The sequence below is a fragment of the Erigeron canadensis genome, chromosome 5 (genome assembly GCF_010389155.1).
Source record: "Erigeron canadensis isolate Cc75 chromosome 5, C_canadensis_v1, whole genome shotgun sequence".
Lineage (NCBI taxonomy): Eukaryota > Viridiplantae > Streptophyta > Magnoliopsida > Asterales > Asteraceae > Erigeron > Erigeron canadensis.
Window position 1 is genome coordinate 22,261,740 of NC_057765.1, and position 23,900 is coordinate 22,285,639.

At 32.6% G+C, this 23,900-nt stretch overlaps 2 protein-coding genes across 2 annotated transcripts; one reads left to right on the forward strand and one right to left on the reverse strand.

The window, feature by feature from the left end:
* Nucleotides 1–6,281: 6,281 nt before the first annotated feature.
* On the reverse strand, nucleotides 6,282–11,477 carry LOC122600693 (transmembrane emp24 domain-containing protein p24delta3-like). Its single transcript, XM_043773446.1, has 4 exons — nucleotides 11,019–11,477; nucleotides 8,927–9,136; nucleotides 7,078–7,154; nucleotides 6,282–6,588 (listed from the first exon to the last, which is right to left on the reverse strand). The coding sequence occupies exons 1-4, from the start codon at nucleotides 11,241–11,243 to the stop codon at nucleotides 6,444–6,446; spliced, it is 657 nt and encodes a 218-aa protein (XP_043629381.1). The 5' UTR covers nucleotides 11,244–11,477; the 3' UTR covers nucleotides 6,282–6,443.
* An 8,727-nt stretch (nucleotides 11,478–20,204) lies between these two features.
* Nucleotides 20,205–20,983, forward strand: LOC122601344 (protein FAR1-RELATED SEQUENCE 1-like). Its single transcript, XM_043774112.1, has 2 exons — nucleotides 20,205–20,578; nucleotides 20,629–20,983. Exons 1-2 carry the CDS (start codon nucleotides 20,205–20,207, stop codon nucleotides 20,981–20,983), a joined length of 729 nt encoding a protein of 242 aa, XP_043630047.1.
* Nucleotides 20,984–23,900: the final 2,917 nt, after the last annotated feature.

The window sequence follows — 23,900 nt, forward strand, 5'->3', positions numbered from 1 at the left end:
TCCTTAAAAGTAATTTCTGGTTTCATTTGTTTTGGAAGAGCATCTAAATTAGTGATTATAGATGCTAGACGAAGCTCACCAGATTCATATGCAATTTTATGTTTGTCAAAAATGTTTTTAATTGCAGTATCTGGTCTGGGTGCATTCATCCAGGATTTAATAACTTTTTGTTCTTTTTCAAGAACAGTTTTTAATTCCTCTTTTTCAACTTCCAACTTGGCAACTAAAGATTGATAGCTTCTCAGAGACAACTTAACATCTTTCAGTTCCTTCAATATGGCCTGACTGGCATTCAGTTCAGAGATATTTATTTCAAATATTTTTAAACTTTCTGAACGCACAGTCTCAACAAAATTTATGTCAGACTCAATGAGAACTAAAAGATCCAGTTTCAGTTCTTCATTACTTTCATTTCCAAAAACACTAACCTTTTTCATGATGATGTCCACCCAACGACCTGATTCGATACAGTTTTCACAACATGACCTTGATCTTCTCTTGCCATAAAACACATGTCCCTCACCTCTTCTTCATCATCTGAGGACACATCAGAATCTTCCCATTTTTTGGTGTTCGCGATCATACAACTGTTGTTGGAAGAATCTTGTGCCATAAGAGCTACGTGGGCCTTCAGTTTTTTTATATTTGGCCTTATAGTTATCATCAGATTTCTAAAAAATAGAGTGGTTGGGGGCAGATGATGAGGGTTGACTAGATCTGCATTCCTCCCTGAAATGTCCTTTCTTTCCACACTTGAAGCATTCAAGATTAGACTTATCAATAGAAGCACTGCATGCAAATTGTTTACCAGGTCGTTTAGACTTGGCCTTAAAACGATTGAACGTTTTAGCCAGCATGGCAATGAGATCATCATCGTCATCCTCATCACATTCATGTGTTGCATAATTAGTTATACCAGTTTTCATTAAATCTACCACTATCTTCTTCACTGAGTCACTTTCGTCACTCTCGGAAGACAGTAGGGCAGTGCCTTGTGGCTCAGAATACTGAACCATTGCAGTACCAGTAGAAGCATGATTTTTGGCATCTTGCTCAGCCACGACTCTCTCAGCTTTGTTCTCTTCAGTGTATCTGAAGGATCCATATAAGGATGCTAGAGTATGATTGTGCAAGGTTTTTCCTTGTCTCAAGACTAAATCAAGTTTTCCCATTTTGATGGTAAGATATCACAAAACTTTTCCAAAAGTATTTCTTTATCCTTTTCAACACCTAATGCCTTTAATTGATTTACCAAATTTGAAAATCTGATGTAGGTTTGAGTTAAAGATTCATTTGAATAAGCAAAGAAAGCTTCATATTTCTTTTTTAGAGCAACCTTTCTTGTGACTACAGTCTCTTTGGTGCCTTCAAACTGTGTCATTAGTTCCTCCCACATTAACTTAGAATTTTCAAGAAAAACTAAGGTGGGTCTGAGAGACTCAGGAACTGAATAGAGAATCATATTCTGAAGCTTAGTATCAAGATCTACCAGCCTATGATCCTCCTCAGACCAATGATCCTTCTCCTTTGGTGTTAACCTAGGAGTCCCATCAGCTGAGTAGAAAACAGTAGAGGCATTCATGGGTACAAAGGGACCATCTTTCAAAATATCAATCAGATGCCTTTCAACACCAGCAATATACTTAAGCATGCAAGCTTTCCATGTGATAAATGAGTCACTGTCCCCATTGAACTTAGGGACATGGTTTATTGGAAAGTGAACATGAACATTATGAAGTGGTATATTATTGTTGATGTTTGGGGGTGGTTGAGCATTATTAGAGTTAGTTTCATTTGGAATTGGTTCACCATCTTGTTGTCCAGACATATTTGCAGATCAAAAGTTAAAATGAACAGGTTGTGTTACAAGTAACTTAACACTGCTCTGATACCAAATGTAAGTCCCAATATATAAGCAGATATATATAATTAACCCGACTGGCAAGTACACACAAACTGGAAGAAGACCAGTTTGTGGTATGATCCAGATTATGGGTATGAACAAGTAATGAATGCAAGTAACTTAAAGACCAAGTGCAGAAGCTATATAAATACTAGATATAATCAAGTATGGAGCATTGAGACACTTAGTATTTTTCAATGTATTTTCTTTATTGATATAAACAAAATACAAGGATTATTGCGGAACAAAGATAAACACGAAGTGTGTAAATATCTAAACAATCCTGAAATACAAGTGAACTAATAACTTGGAAATACTCGTAAGAATTACTTAGAGTATATCTCACAAGTTGCAATGCAGGAGTTTCTAACATTTTGCAAGTTGTGAGATGTCTTGTATTTATAGGCCAAGATGTCTTTGATGACATGGCAAGGCCGTACTAATATGGTTGGGAGCATTTATGGATTTGTAGGACAAATCCATAACATGCTTGTTTAAGGTAAAGTGTGTAAGTTTCTTTGATGTGACTTAACACACTTTATTCCCAACCTTTTACTCAAACTAGCACTTTACAAGGTATAAAGTTATTAACCGGGTAAAGGCCGTTAAACTACTTTTGATAAGACTTCCTCATAATCAGTGTAAAAGTGTTGTAAGGACTTTTACACTGATCTGCTTCAGTTTCATCTTCAGATAGAATCCATTCTAAGCTCTGCTTCTGAGATGATTCTCTTCTTCAGTCTTTAACTTCAGTCTGAATGTCTTCAGTGGTGTTGATTCTGAAACTGAAGTGAAACTTCAGTGAGCTTTATTCTAAATGACTTCAGAATCCTGAGCAAGCTTCATTCACTGAACTTCAACTATTTTGAACAAATCATACTTGGTCGATTTTCGACCCAACATTATGATTAATACTTTAATTATACTTTAGTTATGACAATAAAGGCTAGATCAACTGGCTGTAGTCATCCCTAGTTTTACCTCAGGTTATGGGTTTGACTCTTTAAAGTGACATGTCCTGATAATTTTTTCTTTGAATCACCTGTAATGTCTTATGATCTACGTTCAATAAAAATAAAAAAATAAAATGTTAATAAGCCAGCCCAACTAGACCTGTCTTGACAAGTTATTCAAACTAAACTTGTTTGACATGTTACTTAACTCACATGAGTACTCAATATGTTACCTCTAAAGATCAACATCATTTCACTCGAACTATGAAGAAAAAATTGAGATAAGTATCCTGAAATGTAACAAGCTTTGGACAAATGTCTATAGTAGGAAATAACTAAAGTTAAGTGTATTGTATGTAAACAACTCGAAAATAATGTTTATATACTTATCACAAGAAAATTTACATGTTTTGAGGTATATGAATGGCCTCCACAAATCCTTCAAATTCTCTCAACTCTAGCTCTAACTAAGACCTTATGAAGAAATTCAAGCAAAAGTATCAAGGCTCCATCCTTCAAATCACAACATAAACCTTGACACATCTTCTAAATATATTGGGTCAAACTTTTATAATATTCTTCCATAAATAAAGACAACTATGGGAATTTGCATGTTGGACCTAAATCAATACCATTCGTTGTTTTTATACTCACAGATCGTAATCAACATAACAAAGGAATATAACTTTGTATCTTTCCAAAGACAAAAATGTTACAAGTTTGATAAGACAATTCCAAAAGAAAGTCTAGTGATTCTCTTACTGAATGAAGTAAATACGTATAACAATATCTGCTCAGCAAAAAGAACAATTTGTCAATGTGAAGTTAAACCATTTGGAGGTTTTTGTCTTCTGGAGTGAAGTCGGAAGTTCAATCTATGACATTGTTGATGTTAGACTTATTTGGGATAGTTTAAGAGTAGAGTAAATATACCGTTAATAAAAAAAGAATGGATAAAATTTTGAATAAGTTAAGCTTGTGAAACAAGGAATCATGTCAATCTGGTGGTGGTTGCTTTGGAAAAATAGAAACAATGCTACTTTCAAGCGAAATTTAACAATAGTAGTGTCATCTTCCAAGCAGTGGTCTCGACTTCTTTCTTGTGGATTTTCTCAAGATGTAAAACATTGTCCTTTACACGGGAGTCGTGGATTATTAGTCCTTCATATTTAACACAAACCTTGTAACACATGTTCGCCTCGCTCCCCCGAGGCTTGTTTTGTTTGTTTTGTTTGTACTTTGGTCCTCTAGTTCCTTGCTAGATGACTGTTTGTTTTTAATATAATATATTGTCTTGTTAAAAAAAAAATTGTACAGAAAAGCTAAATTTAATGTCTGCCCCCCACACTACGTATGTTTTATAACCATATCCAGAATCTCATAGTTGTTAAACAATACATTTTTTTTGAACAACAGTGGTGATTGGACTTAGCGACATGCCTCTTCATTGTCCGGTAGAGATCGACCACGTCACCAGCACAGTTAATCCGAGGGCATGACAGGCTGTAGAAGTCTCACTACCGTTCTGGAGGAAACTAGCTAATGCTAGAAAAAAATCTCATGCTTCACTTCATTGGCAAAGACTTCCTAATATGTCTTTTAAAGGTTTTGAACCCGTAACCAACATTTGATTGAAAGACATAAGGGATTAAGGGACATTAAATGCTAAATCCCAAGGACAGTTGTTACAATACATTTGTTTCAAGATTTTGACGAATTAGCATTTTATAAAAAGAAAAGTCTAACTGGACAAAAGTAATATTAAGTTGGATATATTACGAGCCAATCTCGAGTCTAAAGCTACCTTTCAAAAGAAACACTAGCCAAATTTTGGGTCATTGAAATTCATCTCCGTGACGATAGTTGGAGTGTAGCTATTATAATATTTGAATGCTTTATTCCACATTTTAGAAGCTTAATCATTTTTTTTTAACAGCAAAGATTTATTTACACATCAACAAATCGAATAATTAGATCAAGTAGTTCGGGCTATCTTAGCCAAAACTGCCACGAAAAGTGGTCCTTCTTACAACGCCCCGATGACCATAAAAACGACGTGATAACGATGGTTTGGATGACATCACTATAACAAAATTTAATCCACTGTCGACTTTATTTTTAGCGAGTCACTAATTTAACGTAACCTCCACGTTAAACGAATTATTGATTTTCAAGCAGATTTACATTGAAATTTGAAAGTAGAAAGTGATGAAACAATAGGGAGTTTTTATATGTGCTAGTGCTAAGTTACATAATTCTATCGGGCTGTTTTTTTTTTTTTTTTATTTCTAACCGCTAACTTTATTAAAAAAAAAAAAAAAAGAAAAGAAAATTTTTTGGCAAAACGCCGAAGCATAAAAAATTACAACAGAAAATCTGACTCATTGACCATAAGATCAATTGAAACAAGACTTTTTAAGACGATTAGATACTCAAGAAAAACTAGTAGAGATGGTTGTTGCTGCTTGATATGTATTGTTGAGTAAGTTTGAAGGTTGTTGTGACATGATATGAAATTGCTAGGACGTAGATTGCATGTTTTAACCAATAATTGAGATGTTTTGATGTGCTATAAGAGAATTAGTTGGTGTATGTGTCATTAGATGTCTATGTCAAGAAAATTGTCGACGAAACAAGTAACAATTTTCTTGTGATTGAATCCACAATAACGTGACAATTGTTAGAGAGTTGGACATTATGGGGCCGTCTATTGATAGACCTCTATTTTTCTTAACAAACACCGCATATACAATACGTATAGGCCTGTACTTGGCGTATAGTGTTTAGGCGACCACCTATACATAAGTATAGGTCTATACGTGGCGTATCACGTATAGGTGGTTTTTAGACAAACCATTTATACACACATATATGCCAAGTAAAGACACATACACCGCCCCTTACGCCGAGCATAGTCTATTCATAACGTACTTGCAAGATGTGTTTATGTAAACAGGTAGGTGTTTCCACAGACCACAGCAACACTTTTTACTTTTTGATGCACTTCACAATTCACATGTCGATTTAATAGAATCTCAAACTTTATTCAAATTGAAGAAGATTTTGTTTTTATATATGTGCTCACATGAACACAATCAAATATAGAGACATGTTGTCATGAAGTAGTCTGACTAAATAAGACGATGCATCGCCACTCCACAACAACTTTCTTTCACTTTTCGGGTCATAAAATTTGGGTCTTAATTGATGTTGCTGCTTATGACTCGGTGCCCATACAATCTTTTCATTTTTCGGTTTTCCCAAAAACATTATACATCGCGTAGATCATACAATCATAACTAGCTTTACTCAGTACCCACAAGAAGCGAATTTTCTAAAAACTACCCCAAGCGGGCTAATCATCGCCGCATAAACAACTTAATGAGGGGCATAAGATTCAATAAGAAGATTAAAACGCACTATAATTGATGCAGTCATAAGCTATTTCCTGCTATCTTAAAAAAGAGGGCATATATCTTTACAAATAGTATCAAGAATCTAGAACCCACCACAATCAAGATAAAAAAAAAACCATGATTCTATAATTAACCTTAGTCTCATAACATTACCACAAGGGGGTGCAAACACTATATCAGTTTCTTCTTTTGGAAGAAGCGCGTCAAATACCATAGTTGTGCACATGAAGCGAAAATGCAGATACCCAACGATAAGATACTGTACCAGGCCACACGAGAATTGGTAGTCTCACTCACTCCTCTCATTATTGATTCTCTGCATAACGATACAAACCTTTTAGATATCTACAGATATGCACATTAAAAAGTAGTAACAAACTTATAGTGGGCCAATTTCTAACTACATATAGATAGGTCTATTCTGGTTATTATCTCAAATGGGCCAAACTAAAAAAAGCTATACAGGTCAGATAGGTTGAAACCATTGAAAGTCATCCATAGTACATTTTTCATGCATACAACCTCAGAAACCGTTCTATCAGAACATTTTTTCGTTAAATTCAATTTACGCTGGAGTTCTAAAAAAATTTAGAACCAATCCACCATCACACATTACGCACCCACACTTCAAGTTTATCCTTATATAAAAAAGAGACTGAAATATGAACAAAATGGAGATAAAGAAATGCTAGCAGGTCAAACCAACTACATGTGTTTGGACCTGTTACCCAACCCACCTGACCTGCCATAATGCGAGCTCTAAAGATTAACATCATTTAACTCAAACTACAGGAAGAAAATTCACCTGTTCTTGAGGTATAACAAATTATCATGAATGGCCTCCACAGCTCCTTCAAGCTTTCTCAACTCAAGCTCAACACCCTATGAATCAATTCAAGGAAAAGTATCTTACAAACAAGGTAAAAGGACGTAGTTTCTCCATCCTGATAATTGGAAATTGTAACTTGATACATATTCAGTATTCTATTAGACCGTGTAACCGTTTTTCAAACTTTTATGATATTCTTCCCTAAACAAGGACAAGATAAAGGAACATTTGGACCCAACTCAATCCTCATAAATCGTAATGAACATAATAGAAGAATACAGCTTTGTATCTTTCCGAAGACAGAAATGTTGCAGGTTTGATGAGAAAAATCCAAAAAGGAAAGTCTAGTAATTCTCTAACAGAATGAAGGATATAAGTATGGCAATTTCTGCTCTACCAAAAAGAACAGAATTCACAATGAAGCCCTTCACCAGAAAAAAATCAGAGATATACTTCAGACTATTTGCAGGACAACTTTGTATAGAAAAGCTACAGTCATAAATATTCACGAAATATTCCTATTGACACATATGTTTTATAACCATACCCAGAATCCCATTTGTCTCGAAATATTCACGAATAAACATTTGGAGAAAGAAGAGTGTAACTAGACATCTAGATAAATTTCAAAAAAAAAAAAAAAAACTAAACATCTAGATAAAGTAATATTCTATTAAAATGTAGCAAGTTTGGCCCATTTACTAGTCAATGGATCAATACAGGTTTATGATTTACCACTAATGGGTCTAATAAATGGATCAAATGGGTTGAAAGGGCCAAATATGTTATTTTGAAATAAGACCTCCTGGATTATGTTGTATAACAAATTAGATCACTATTGCAGAACGGCAGTTGTTGCAATTGAAATTGACACACTAACTATTTTAAAAATTACAGGTGAAGTGTTTGGGGTCAATCCAACTATCTATCTTGATAGCATACTACCCAACCCACCCAATATCCCACTTCAACAATTTTAAACCGTTTCAAATATTTGCCATAAATTCACCATGTTAAGATCTAAGCCAACAAATATTCTGGTTTTAGTAGAGAATATATCACTATGACCAATTGTTATATTTACTAAATAGTTATACATTTTAATTTTATTATTATCTAATACTATATTATAAAGGAGGACCCTTTTTTTGAAATTCTCAAAAGATGAATTGAAGTACCTATATTGCCCCTGTTTTTTATTCACTAATTTAAACATCTCTACCTAATATACCTATAATACCCTTAAATCTCAACTATTCATTTTTCTCTCTCTTCTCAAATCTCAATCACTCATTTTTTCTCTCTCCTCCATAAATCATTTTATTCCTCTAATTTATTCAAAATCTTTTATCTCAAAAACCGTATATCGATAAACTATAAAAACTGTATGGGTGTTCTTAAAATTTCGTGCTCTTTCATTAGAGATGTCAATCGATATACCTTCGACGAATTTTCAAATTCGAGGGCGTACGGCTAAGGCATTTGGCTATCACACTCTATGCCTTATCACCTCCTATTACCTACCACCCCACCATCTCACCGCTGCAACGCGCGGGCACTATCTCTCGTAATACTAATTTGAGAAAAGCTCAGGTTAGACTGTTGAAGATGATACAAATTTTTGGATTCTGTTTCAATGTCTATAACTTATTTTGATCATTAATCATAACATAACCTTCTGTTGACTGTATATATTGGCCATGTTAAATTTCCGAGTCTGATGAAGCTCAAAATTTATATATTTATTCTATCTTTAACATTTATAATCTCCAGTGGAGAGAAATGAAAACGAGCTAGGAAATGTAATGCAGAAGTTATTTCTCACCTCAATCTTTTCCTTCCTAGCAACCGAGTCCCAGTCCTTTGCTGCAATACCCATTTTCCAGTCAATATTAACACTTAAGGCACCACCTTCATTAGGGCGGTCTGGCCAGAAACATGTTAGATACAGCCCAGCCTCGCTTGATGTAAATGCAAATTGACCATGTGTTATATTCTCTTTATGGTGAAGGATGTTTCCGTAAGGCGATGTAACCTGCAAGAGTACGCATAACCAAAATTAGAATTCATTGGTTTTCAAAATACAGTCAAAAACTATCATTCAAATGATTTTGGTATCATAAGAAATAAATAACTAAAAAACAAGTAAACAGACTAATAGCCAAAAAAGGTTTCTGTAAGTTAGACTGTGAAACATGCAGCAGCAAACTATATGTAGATTAACTGAATGTGGTTACATGTGCTCTTATACATACAAGAAGGATAACCATAATATGATCACCATCTTACTACAAAAGATGTAGTTATAAATCAGGGCATTGTAAGGCATACGAAGATAACAAACACAGTCTGAATATCTATTCAACACACTTTTAGCAGATCACCATTTGGCTGAAGTTTATCATTTGGCTAAGTTCAAATCAGTAGGCATATTAGGCTCTTATTTAAAGCATGTATTGTTATTTTGTTCAAACATCACAAAGCTTCAGAACTTTAAAAAAATTTTTTTTTTTTTGAAAGGTGTGGATCATTTGCTCGCAACAGGGGATCTAGCTTACGTTGTCTTGCCCGGGTCTGTGCTAGAGAGCCACCTCACCCTCAATACCTAGTTGGAGGAGAAACCCCCAACTAAACCTCCTGAAGGCACGAGATAAAACTCTGCAGGACTCAAACCTGCTTCACTAAAAGACTTTATTTGTGAAATTCATTTAAATTTCTTTCCCATGTCCGGAACTTTTTTAAACTCTTTTGAAAACACTACAACATTCTTTAATACAGCAACAGGTGTCACACATTGAAAATTGGTGGTGTAAAATAATTTAAAGTTTTGTTCCAATATATTACTAGTCCTAATACCCGTACGATGTACGGTAGCTATATAGATTATATCATAAAAAAATTCAAATCATTCTCATACATGATTTGTGAGAATGAAATAAATTATAATTAAAGTAAACCAACGATCGAAACAAAGTTATAACAAACAGTAATGATAAATATAATATATGCTTAATTAAAGTTTTGGATTTACCTTAAGTTTTTACAATCACATCAAAATCGGAACTTGTAAGCATAGTGGATGACGACAAATAGCCTTGTGATTTCGAATTGTAAACTCAAAATTTTGAAGTATTCATGTTAATAACTTATTATAAGTAGTATAAGTAATAGGAGTTGAAAAATTGAAAAAGAAAAAAAAAATATTAGTGAAAATGATGAATCAAAGTGGATTCGGAATTGTCTTTCGTTCCAAGGCCTAACTTGTATCCATGGACATGTTACTTCGATAGATATGTAGTTATTATTTTATAATAATATATTTAATTAGTTTTTAAAGTATCAAAATTTAAAGTGACACGTGTCGTTTGAAGATTATGCCAAATGGCGCGTTTTAATAAAACATCAATCCTGTTTTAGTATATTGGTAGATAATGTATCCAAAAAAGTACCAATGTATACAATGTACTTTCAAATTTTGTTCCAATACCAATGTAAGTCTGGTAGAGTAATTGAAAATTCACAAAATAATATTTTCCAAGTGAATTCCAATCGACTATATTTCACTTGATCAATCACATAAAATTTCAAAACCCTAAATTTCAAAAATTAAAAAATTTAATTAATGAAAGATCAACGAAATATATAAAACCTTTAAACATAAAACATGTAAACATTAAATTACAAAACCCTAACAGCTTCATATAATTCATATCATTAAGTTAAATGCATGCAACTGCTTAGGATGAATTAAAAAAAATAAAAGCACACATAAAAAGTATTTAAAAAAAAAACATACATACAAATAATAAGAACAGTGATATAATAATAATAATAATAATAATAATAATAATAATAATAATAATAATAATATAATAATAATAATAATAATAATAATAAATTAATAATTAAGAATGTACCTTAGCGGAAATGGTAGGAGTAGGATGAAGATGATCATCGGAAATAACAACGTAATCACCAACGACAACAACGTTGTTATGGATTTCTTCAGTGACACATTTGCTTCCTGATTTTGGTAGATTCATCCATACACTTTCACTTTTTTCCACCATCACCGTTATTATGAATAATATTAATATTAATACACCTGCTGTGGCCACCCTACCTAATTTCTCACCCCCCATTTTTATTCCTTCCTTCCTTCTACTTCTTCACTAAATATCCAACTAAAATAAAATTATTACTATTATTATTTATAATTATTATATATCAAAATTCAACAACAAACAAAGTAGCTAAATACACGTTGATATGTTGTTTGTATCGATCATGCGTTTGATGTTCTATGTTAGGGGTTTTGGTCTCTTCTGTTGTTGTGAGTCGTGAATAATTGTCTGGAAGTTATATATCAACATTACATGTGTCATGTCATGTGTGTAGGAGATTTTACTAAACCTTTTTTTATTGGGCCTAAAAAAGAAGTCAATAGTTTGTTGTTTGTGTTGTTTTCTTTTTCTTTTTTTTTTTTCTCTATTTGATGACAAATGGATCATTGCCTCATTGGTAACCGTCATCAAATACTCAAATACCTCTAAAATAATGACCAACCTGTTATGAACTCTTAATTATAAGTTTGATATTTCTAAATTACATTTTCCCTTTATTTATTATTTTAACCAGCTTTACATGATATATTTTTTCTCCATTATGTTTAGAACATTAATTTTATTTTATTTTTTTGAACGGAAAATAAAAATTTTATTAACAAGTGCTAGCAAGAATCTAGCGAGTACACGACACACGCAACACAATCTAATAGGTATAAGACGAAATGAACGACCGCACGAAGCCCAATTATTTTAGGGGCCTGATTTATAAAATTTATATATGCATACATGTGTATTTATATAAATAATTAAATGCACATTATATTGTATATAATATTACATATATTATGGTTTTATGTAAAATAAAATAAGTATTAAGGTAAAACAAATAAAACAATAAGTTTTTCTTCACTGAAAATTACCGTGTATCATGAAAATCACCGTGCATCAATTGCTTCGTGAATCTTCGTACATCAATCTTATCATGATCTAAAGGTTAAGATCTTGTCGTATTTGTTTTACTTTAATACTTATTTTACAATATCCAACCTCTATATGTTATATACAATATCGTGGCATTTAATAATTAATTAAAAGCATTCTGATTTAGTGATTAAAACGTTATGTGCGCACATATATTAATTTTTAGGTCGTTGGATCAAATTCGTCGCTCCTGGCCTAAGGCCTTTTCCCGTTGACGTATCCTGGGCCCAAAGTTCCTTAGGGGTGGCCCTTACGTACACGTCGTTATTAACACCACTAACAGAAGTTACCACTATCACCGTTGTCGCATCACGTGAATATTATTCGGTGTCTAATAATCAAACACATCTAAAAATAATAAATGTAATTATAATTGACATTGAAGTTTTCATTATGTGCATATGGAATGATATTATTCAATATATGCTTAATAATTGTATTAATTACTTTATATAATGAAAATAACAATTTTTTAGTAGAAGTAAAAGGTTATCTCTTGTAAACTTGAAAATAACAGTTGTGCACATTGTTCGACTTTACGTGTCTTAACAAATGCTAATATTAAAGTAAATAGTTTTGTATTAAACTGAATTATTTTTGTGGCACTATGATACGAAGTTGTGTTTTCCGTCTTTTGTAAAACCAAAAAAATCATAGGTCGAACTAAAAACCAATCAAAGGTTAAAATAACAAATAAAGAATGGAAGGGTCCTAACCAACTCTTCTAGAATGTTATTAAACGTATGTTTTCAACTATTTAATTATACTAGATTATAAACCCGCGTAAAACGCGGAGAACACATTATAAAATATAATAAAATTTACAAAATAAAATTCTAAAAATATTGATTTATTTTCAAGGTGGATACATGATAAAACATATACATAACTTACAATTGATTTTTGCTAAATAAAGATGTTTTATTGAGTGTAATATTTATTTAATCGATAATTGATAATGTTAGATGAAATTGTTTAAAACAATAAAAAACATGAAAAACTGGGTATAATTTTAAGACCATTGTGAGTTGTTTATATGGTTTATCAGAGATATAAGATATTTGTTGACATCTTTTATTTTGTTTATTATTATACTAAAGAAAGTAGGAAAATAAAAAAAAAATTTGAGCATACATAAAAGGTAAGTATATGAGTTGAAATTAGAACATGGTCAATATCTCATTTCATTTTCTAGTTTACGTGCAAAGCTTTATCATTATATAGTGAATTTTTTTTAATGTCGTATCCAGAATGTTCAGAAAAAAATAGTAATTATATTATGAAATATTCTTTCTATATAAATAAGTGAGAATATGTTTTTGATTATATATCAATTATCTTTACATGTCACCTATAATTTTGATTTAGGTGTCTTTTTTTGGTTTTTTTAATACTTTTTTTCTTATAGTAAAAAGACAGTTATTTTTATCTAACTAAATATAAATATATTATCTGTTACTTGATTAATTAATGTACTTTTAAATATAAATTAATAATTGTTGTAAAACTCATTGAGTGGAGTCGAGTACTCTCTGAGTACTCGCTACAAGGTAGGTGCCTAGGCGACCCGATTCGGCCAATTACTACGAGTACTCACCGACTTGACCACTTTGACCCCCGATTACTCACCGCATAGACCCGATTACTCACAACTCACTAGTCGACCGACCTGGGAACGCATAACGACTTCCGCAACCTTGAAATTAATAACTATATATTTTTATACAATAACTCTTTATTTTATTTTTGAGAAAATTGAAATTTTCTACCCAATTAGTGTTATTATCTAGAATTTTTTTATACAATAAGAACTTTTAAATTTTAAACTTAATCGCGTACTTACTTAAGTTATTATCTAGAATATTAATTACATATCGATTATATCGAATCATTTTAGCATTGATTATTTATTTTTTGAAATTAACCCATTCAGTTTTTGCTTTATTCATTAAATTTGAACTTATGTTGAAATTAACCCATTCAGTTTTTGTTTTATTCTTTGATTTCATTTATTGTTACATGATTGCATGATTTAAACATAATTAAAAAAAAGTTCATTGATTAGTATTAAAATGTATCCATTTATTATGTAATTATCTTAAATAAGTAAGTTTTCATTTCAACATATTGTTGCTATAATATTGTAGGTTTATAACTTTAAATTTCGAAGATGCATTATTTACTTTTCACAAATTTTTACAACAATTATTTATCTTGCAAGTATGAGTTTTACCTGATTTTAAAAATATATAAAGTTGAATATATTGTTTTGAGGGTTTATATATCACGTATTATGCTGTAAACTTTTGGGTTTTCTAACCAATTTTTTTCATTTTTATGTTGTATGGCATGCACACAATTCAATGACAAATCACTAACATTTTTTTATGACATTTAAATGATGTGTAAAATTAAATGATCCTACAAACCTGTTATAAACTTTAAATATTATCGCACACAATAAACGTCTGAATTTTTTTTAATCTTATATGCTACCATATACATAAGCGTAATGTTTCATAGAGTAACAACCGGGTGACATATCTCGTTTTTTTAGTTTTGGTTTTAAAGATTAATTTGCCATTAGAAATTACTATCTAGACATTTTAACAAAAATATAAGAAAATATCTCCTATTGCTTAGAAAGAAAAACAATAAGGAAATTGAATTTACAAATTGTTACATCAAGGACAGGGTATTGTGAGCTCATAACATTGTTTATCAAGCTAATAAATAATATACAGAGTAACATAAAATAAAAAATAAGAATAGATGGAGTAGCATAGTTATATAAGTAAGAAATAAAATAAAAAATTAACAAAGTTACACAGTTTAGGAGCAAAAAGAAATATTAAAAGATTAAAAAATAAAAAAACCCTAAAAACGACGGATATACTTTTAAAAATACCATGATTTCTTCATTAAAAAGACATCCTCAATAACAATTGCAGTATAATTGTAATCTAGCATATTGTAGCCTCTACAAAAATATAGGAATTGAGACATACTTTGCGACATGTATATCACAATAGTAAAATGTTGTATATACCTATGACTATTATATATAGATTTCTTGTATAGTTTGTATAATCTAATGGTAAAGAATAGATTTAATGGTAAAAAAATATATGTCAGCCAATTTTTTCGATTTAGTTACACAAAGAAAATTGTTGAAAACCTATAATAATTAAAAAAATATAATACAATCAAATAATAATGTCTATAGAATGGTTGTATAAACTGAGCAAGAAACAATTAATATGAGCAAGAAAATGTTTATACATTGTGCAACCATTTAATTTACATATAAATTAAATATGACTTTAATTTTAATATGTAGATAATAAATTTAAATAAGGAAGGTGGGGTGGATATCAATCTAAGGGTCAATATTCATTAATATTTTTCATCCAAAGGTTGTTATTTTTTTAAGATGAAATTTAGGTGGTTGGTTTAGTATTATTGGGAGATTTTAATCTAGATTTATATATATATATATATATATATATTTTAGAAATGCTACACACACTAACACTTTTACTAACTCTTTTTTACAAACTTACGTGTACAGTGATCTGGCCAATCCATGTCACTATTATAAGATTAAATAAAATTAACATAGGTTAATTAACCCTACACTAATTTCCCTCCTTAGTCAATCAATAATAATATTGTACGTCATATTACGGTTTCCCTTTAATCCTCTTCTTCTCATGCAACAGAAACTACCAATCAACATGGATCAATCTTCCACTCTTTCTTCTCCATTACATGATGAAAAGATATTATCGGATTGCTCTTCTTTTCTTTCTTCCCCGTTAGATGATGACAGGTTATTATCGGGTTCTGATCAAGGGTTATTATCGGATTATGATCAAGGGTTATTACCAGATTCTAATCAGGGGTTATTACAACATTCTTCTAATCGAGCACCATTTATATCAGAGTCGTCATCAAAACCTAAAAACTATGAGTTTTATGAGGATTTAAATGAGCAAGTTTTTAATTATTATAGGCTGTTTAGAGAAAATCAGAGAGCATTTCCTGCTCAAATAGTCATAAAATTTTATGAAGCACCTCAAATATACCAGCATTTTATGCTAGAATGTTAGGTCCAGTTTAAGCTAAACTGGAGCTCTCCAGCGACATCTGGAGAGCATGAGGAATTGTTCGAAATATTAGAAGTCCAGTTGCATTGTACAGGTTTAGCAACTGATGACTTCCTCAAGTTGAGATCAGAAGACTAGAATCTGAAGACCTTCCAGTTGAAGTCAAAGACAACAAATGGAAGATAGAGATTGGCAATGGCAGCGAAGCCCAGTTGACAATCTACCAGATTAATCAACTGGAGAATCCTCCAGTGTAAATGCTCTTACAAAGCTTTACACTGATTACGAGGAGGACCTTTTTACTCTACATCCTTTTAACCGGACAATGATATTGTCTTTGGATAAAGGTGCAAAGATGTAGAGTGGTTGAATAAAGTAACCTTTTGTCTTACTTTATTTAGCACACACAAAGGATTATTTAAACAATACTTTTGTGTGCTGTCAACCATATTTGTACGTCGAAGTTGAGATCCCCATGCTCAATCTTCGACTATAAATAAAGGTCCTTGCACAAGAAGAGAATAACAACTTTGCAAATACATATATTCTGCAATATTGGTGAACTTGTGCAATATTCTCTCAATCGCAAAAAGGAACATTTCACAACTCTAAGTGTTTCGATTGTTTAGGAGAATTTCCAAGTTTAGATCAATTGTAATTCATGGGTTGTTAGGATATTTACATTCATGTATTATCTTGGTTCCGCAACAACCTTGTATTTTATTTAAACAAGTAATAAATAAAATACACTTGAAAATTACATATTGTCTCACCAGTTTACATACTTGTCACTTATATTATTGCAGTGTGTTAATTTACATATTCTGTCACCTTTATACATTAACTCCAGTTAACCTGGTACACGATCAATCTAAACTGGTCCCATCCAGATTAATTGATCGTGTTGCAAAGTTCACTCACCATCGACATAGAGGTGTCTTCAGCACCCATCTAGTAATAGTTGGGACTTACAAGTGGTATCAGAGCAGGCAGGTTGAATTGTCTCAATTCTATAACCTAGGTCTGCTTCGATGGCTGCTGAAGGTGAGAATGGTTCTGGTCCATATGAATCTAATCCTAATATTGCTACTCCTTTAAATACTAACCCTCCTCCTCCTCCTCCAACTCCTGGAGCTAACCACGTTCATGTACATTACTCCAACTCTCCTGTTCCCAAATTCGATGGGAATGGTGAGACATTTGGTACATGGAAGGCTAGAATGCTCTTGCACTTTGGTGGGATAGAGAGGTATATGTTGAAAATCCTTAAGGATGGACCATATATACCCATGTCCAGTGGTGTTAGCCCTCTTCTCGACCCCACTGGGAGAAGAGGCACCAGGGAAAAATCTGAGGAACATTGGTCAGATGAGGATCGCAGATTGGTTGATCTTGATACCAAACTGAAAAACATGATTCTTTCTGCTATACCTGAGGAACTAATTCCTACCCTTGTGCTATTTCCTAGTGCAAAATCTATGTGGGATGAATTAGTTCTCCAGTTTGAAGGAGGAAATGACACCATTGTCACTAGAAAGGTTGCTCTCAACAAGAAGTATGAATCCTTCTTTGCTCTTCCCAATGAAAGTTTGACTGGTACTTATACCAGATTTACTGGCCTAATTAATCAACTTAGAGGCTTGGGAGTGGAGAAGGATAAGGACATTCTTCTTGAAAAATTCTGTGATGTTTTGCCATCCAAATGGGCACACATGGTTCTTGTCTTAAGACAAGGAAAGACCTTGCATAGCCATACTCTTGCCTCCTTTTATGGAGCCTTCAGATTCACTGAAGATAATGATGCTGCAAGATTACTGGCTGAGCAAGATGCTTTAAACCATGCTCAGAGTTCCAAGGCTGCCAACTTTTCTGGGCAACCTTGTGCTGCTTTAATGTCTACTGAGAATGTCCACTCACATTCTATGAAGGAAATGTTAAACAACTTTTTGAACTCTGGCCCGACCACTAATCTCAGTGATGGTTGTGAGGAAACTGACGATGATGATCTGGTAGCCATGATTGCTAAAACCTTTAATAGGTTTAAGCATAAATCTAATCGATTTAATGGGTCCAATAATGCTTCAAATTCAATCTCTATGGATAAGGCTAATCTTACCTGCTATAAATGTGGTAAGAAAGGCCATTTCATGAAGGAATGCAGATCTAGTCAGATGAACAACCAAACTGCTATAAATCTTTTTTGTTGCAAAAAGATTAAATTTGTTTTGCTGACATAATATTGCTTATAACATTGAAGCTCCTGATAAAAGATTGGTTTAGAGTTAAATGGGCAGACCCACTTGACCATCCTAGCAATCAAATTATTTGATTAACAAATGTAACGTTAATATGGTATATGAGTAAGTCGAGACTGACCTAGAATCGCTGTATGATTATATCCTATGGATGCGATGCGATACCATACGACGGGTGTCTAAATTTCAATATCAGTGCACCCGTTTGGAATATTATCAAGAAATAATTCAACTTTAGCACCATTACGCTTGTTTTTATTTAATAGTGAGTAATGTTGAACAACGAAAATAGGCTGGATTGTGTTTTTTGAACAAAATTTGTTTGTTAACTCGTGTTTATTGTAGACATCATCAACATGGCTTGGAAAAAGAAACCAATAGCGTGGATGAAAGTGAACATCATGAAGATGTGTTTTCTCAAGTCAAAAGTAACAATAGTACTAATCATGATAAAGATTGTCATGACCTTTGACACTATTGAAGAACTTTCTAGTTTTTATGTAAATTATGAGAAAAAAAAGAGGGGTTTGGAGTGTCTAAAAGGTCTTCACGAAATTCTTACTTCGATGATGAGAGAAAATATGCCACTATTTCATGTAATCGGGCTGGGAAGTCAGTGTCCAAATCGAAAAATATTTTGAACCCCCGACCTAGCTAAAATCAATGCAGTTCTTGGCTCTAATAGAAAGTGGAAGGTGTCAAAGGTTGAGCTCAAACATAATCATCCATTTAGTCCAAGCAAAGGATGTTTTTATCGGTGTCATAGGGTTGTAAATCGAAATGTCAAAAGATGACTTGAGATCTTTCAAAGAGCTAGAGTGAGAATGAATAAGGGTTTTAATACCTTTGTCGTGGAGAGCAAGGGATATGAAAATTTACCTTTTACGGAAAAGGATTGTCGCAACTACATTGATAAAGTGAAACGTTTGAAGTTTGGAGAAGGTGATGCTGAAACAATTCAAAGTTATTTCACGAAGGTTCAATCTTCAGATCGTGATTTTTTTACACATGGGAATTAGATGAGGAAAATCAACTAAAGAATTTGTTTTGGGCTGATGCGAGGTCTCGGGCAGCTTATGAGGAATTTGGGGATGTCGTCACATTCGATACAACGTATCTAACAAATGAGTATGAGATGCCCATGGCTCCATTTGTGAGAGTAAATCATCATGGGCAATCAATATTACTTGGTTGTGGATTGATTTCAAATAAAGATAATGAGACATTCACATGGCTATTCCAATCATGGTTAGCGTGTATGTCTGGACGCCCTCCCAAAGCCATTATCACCGATCAGGACCAGGCTATGAAGAATGCAATACAAATTGTGTTTCCGGATGCACGTCACAGGTGAGATCTATTTTCATTCTAAGTAGCTGGTATACTTATCTATTTCTAAATGCTAAGTTTAAAAGTAATTGTTTCGTTAAATATTTGTCTTCTTAGGTGGTGTTTGTGGCATATCATGAAAAAACTACCTGAGAAGTTAGGTAGCCATAAGAAATACAAATTTATTAAGTACAGGCTTAAACAAGCTGTGTAGAATTCTTTTGTTCCTAGAGAATTTGAAGATGCATGGAATATAATGTTAGAGATATGTCAACTAAAAAAAGAATAAATGGTTGACAAGTTTGTATTTAGAAAGACATAGATGGGTCCGTTGTTACGTGAAAGAAAGCTTTTGGATAGGGATGTCTACTACACAAGGTAGCGAGAGTATTAATGCATTTTTTGATAAATATGTAAACAAGAAAACTACCTTGAAGCAATTTGTGGAGCAGTACGAAAATGCATTAAGGGATAGGGCGGAGAAAGAAAACAAAGAAGATTTTAATTCTTACAATATACAATATCCATCAATTACCCGCTATGCCATGGAGGAACAAATGAGGGAAATTTTCACCCATGCAAAGTTTAAAGAGTTCAGAGAAGAATTAACAGGAAAAATGTATTGTGGAATAGGTTCTTTAAAATCACAAGATGGGATTTTAGAATACGAAGTAATTGAGGATGTTATGCTTAATGGTAATATAATAAAGAAACCATTTGTTGTTTCATTTACAAAGTAGTTAGGTAAATTTGTCGCTTGTTTGAGTTTCGTGGAATATTATGTAGGCATGCACTTACGGTACTTATCAATGAGAAGATATATTCGTTGCCATCGAAATACATCTTGCGAAGATGGAGAAAAGATGTCAAGAGGAGACATACTAAGGTTAAAGTAATTTACAGTGATTGGGTTTCCTCGGATGAGGGGAGTCGTTATGACAGAATGTGTAGTGCTTTTTCACAAGTGGCGGACTTGGCATATGACTTTGAAGAAAAATGTAATCTTGTTCTTAACCGAGTGAGTGAGATAATGAGTGAAGTTACAGATAAAAAAAATGTTGTTGATAGCTTCACATGCACCTCTTCCCTTGGTACTTCTATTGAGAATAGCACAAAGATTATCGATCCTATGGTAGTGTGAAGAAAAGGTCGTCCTAGTAAAAGACTCAAACCCAATGTTGAAAATATCATTACAAAAATGCGGAAAAAGAAGAAGGTATGGTAGTAAGTTACTCGTATATATTATTTCATTTTTAAAAAGAATGAGTCTTAACTTTTTTTTTTTTATGCTGGATTGTGATTTCAGAATTTGAAAGAGGATGAACATGGAGAGCATGGTCATGGAGTTGAAAAGGATCCGCTACAGAAAAAACGTGTAAGGAATCAAAAAGTGGTAATAATGTTAAACTAATGTTGAGTAAAAACGGTGTGTGATTTATATGTATGAAAATTTAGCAATAATTGTTGTATTTAAGGTGTACTCTTTTTCTTGTAGGAAAATCTGAATGAGAATGTGTACTCGGTTTCAAGTAATATAAGTCATAACGCATATGCGAATTCCCAGCGTCACTATGGTGGATTGTATCCAAGTTATCCTATGCAGCATCTTCCATATGTGCAAACTGAAGATATGCTTCTCCGAGGTTCTCCACATTTACAGAATGTTGGACTTCAAGTGCAGAATTCGTCCAAGTTTTCCTTTCAAATGCATCATTTATTCCTCCAAATATGTGAGTAGGTCGAGGTATTTTGTGGATGCTCGAACATTGTTCATGGTGTAGCTGGTCGTCTATTTTGCTGCTAGTGTTTTTATCATGGTGTTGGTGTTTTGTTGCTGCTTGTATCCTGCTTTGGCTCTCATCGCCAATATCGCGGTGGTCGGGGTTAACATATATTTTGGATTAAAGAGTCAATGACTTTTTGGACTTTTTGGTTTCATTGCCTGTAGTCCATGTAAATGTGTGTTGCTGCTCATGTTTATAAGGTACTGCTGTTTCTTGCTTATGTTCTTGTCATTATGAACTTTAATTCTATCGTTTTTATTTTTTGCAATAATTGGTGCATGTTTCTTGCTGCTCATGTTTGCAATATCGTTTTAATTAATAGCTATATAGTTTAAGAAGCCATTGACTTTCATTGGACTCTTTGACTTGTAAAGTCAAACTATATCTTTATGAACAAAGCTTGATCGTGAATATGTCAACAATGAAAGACGCCTTTAAAATGTTGTTACTCCATCGAAGTTTATAACTCATATATACAGTTTAATTGGTCTGTTTGACTTGTAAAGTCAAACTATATCTTTATGAACAAAGCTTGATCATAAATATTGATCATAAATATGTCAACACTCAACAATGAAAGAAGGCTCTAAAATGTTGTCACTCTAACATACTCAAGCTACAAGTCCTGAACTTCTTACATTTCAAATTATAAAATTCCATATGCTTAAAAGTTGATTTGTCAACGATGAAAGAAAGAAAAAATCAAAACAAGTACTAAAATATTGCTTATATTGATCGTGAAATAAGAATTTTTACATACATATAAGGGAACTAAAAAGTTCCCAGGAAATCGTTAACTTGTAAAGTTATAAATAACTTTAAGGGTAAAGTTGAAAGAATTTTGACCATTGGATTAAAATCAAAAGTTAAGATTAAAAGATTAAAAGTTAAGATTATTTTTACATACATTCAAGGGTTGAGATTAACAACTTTACCCTTAGAGTTATAAATAACTCTAGAGAATCCTCATGTATGAATTAACTTCACTATCACCACCAATAATTATAGCAAACATTCATCTTTATATAATTGATATTCTCTTGGAACAAATATACTGCTCTGCACATCATTCCCTTCATGTAATGTCCATGCTTACACAAATCCAGTAACACACTTCTTATATTACAAAAACTCAATTGAATATTAATATTTATATATTAATCATAATCAGTCAAGTGAGGAATTTCCTCAAACACTTGGTGTACAATATCTATAAACTTATATAGGGAATTTTCTCAAACACTTCATATACAATATCCATCAATAAAAATTCAATATATAAATTGCACCCGCAAATTAGAAAAAGAAGCAAACAAAGTCGATTACCTGCTACTCATGTGAAAGAACCTCAAACGGAAAAAGGCGACTAACAGTATCAAGAAAAACTCGGGGGAAAAAAATTTCCAGATCGATCCAAACATTCTTAATTTGTAGGTTTGTAGGCTTAATTTTCTTTCTATAACTAGGAGAAAGAGAGCCTCTGTTTTCTTTATTAGGAATGGAGATAGAGATTTATGTTTTAAGGAGAGAAAGCAGAAATGTTAAAATATGACGGGTAAAGAGAAGTTAAAGAAAAAATATTAACCATAGTCAAATTTTTTAATGACATGGATTGGCCAGATCACTGTACACGTAAGTTTGTAAAAAAGAGTCGGTGTTAGCGTGTGTAGCATTTCTCTTCTTTTTTTTTTTTCTTAAAGTTAAATGAGGGTCTGGTTTTTTCAGATCAGCTCAACCACCGTAAACGATGAACCGGCCCCAAGAGTGGTTCCAATGTCTAGTCTCTTAATGAAAATTCTAGTTAAATTACGTGTAGCTTTATATGTAGCTGTAAGAAGACTGAGACACTCTATACTTTTGGCATTTCTTAACATGATTTGTGGTACATTAATCTTTCATGTTTCACTGTTTGCTATATGTTATAGCTAATGTTGCCTCCATTCCACATATTTAAGGCAATAGACTATAGGTCTATAGTTGAATCAGTTAGGCAAATTTAGACTATAGGTCTATAGTTGAATCACTTAGGCAAATTAAGTACTAAGAGTTTTCTATCAGGGTAGGGGGAGAGCTTCCCCACTCCTCCCCTCCCCTCCCCTCCCCGATTTTTCTTCTCCTTCCCTCCCCTCCCCTAATGCTAGGAGCACCTCGCCACCCCCTCCCCTACCCACCCTTTTCTATTTAATTTAATTTCTATTTATATTTAATTACCAAATTATTAAACTTTTTATTTAATAAATTAAAGTACAATTAAAAAAATATAAACACTACAAA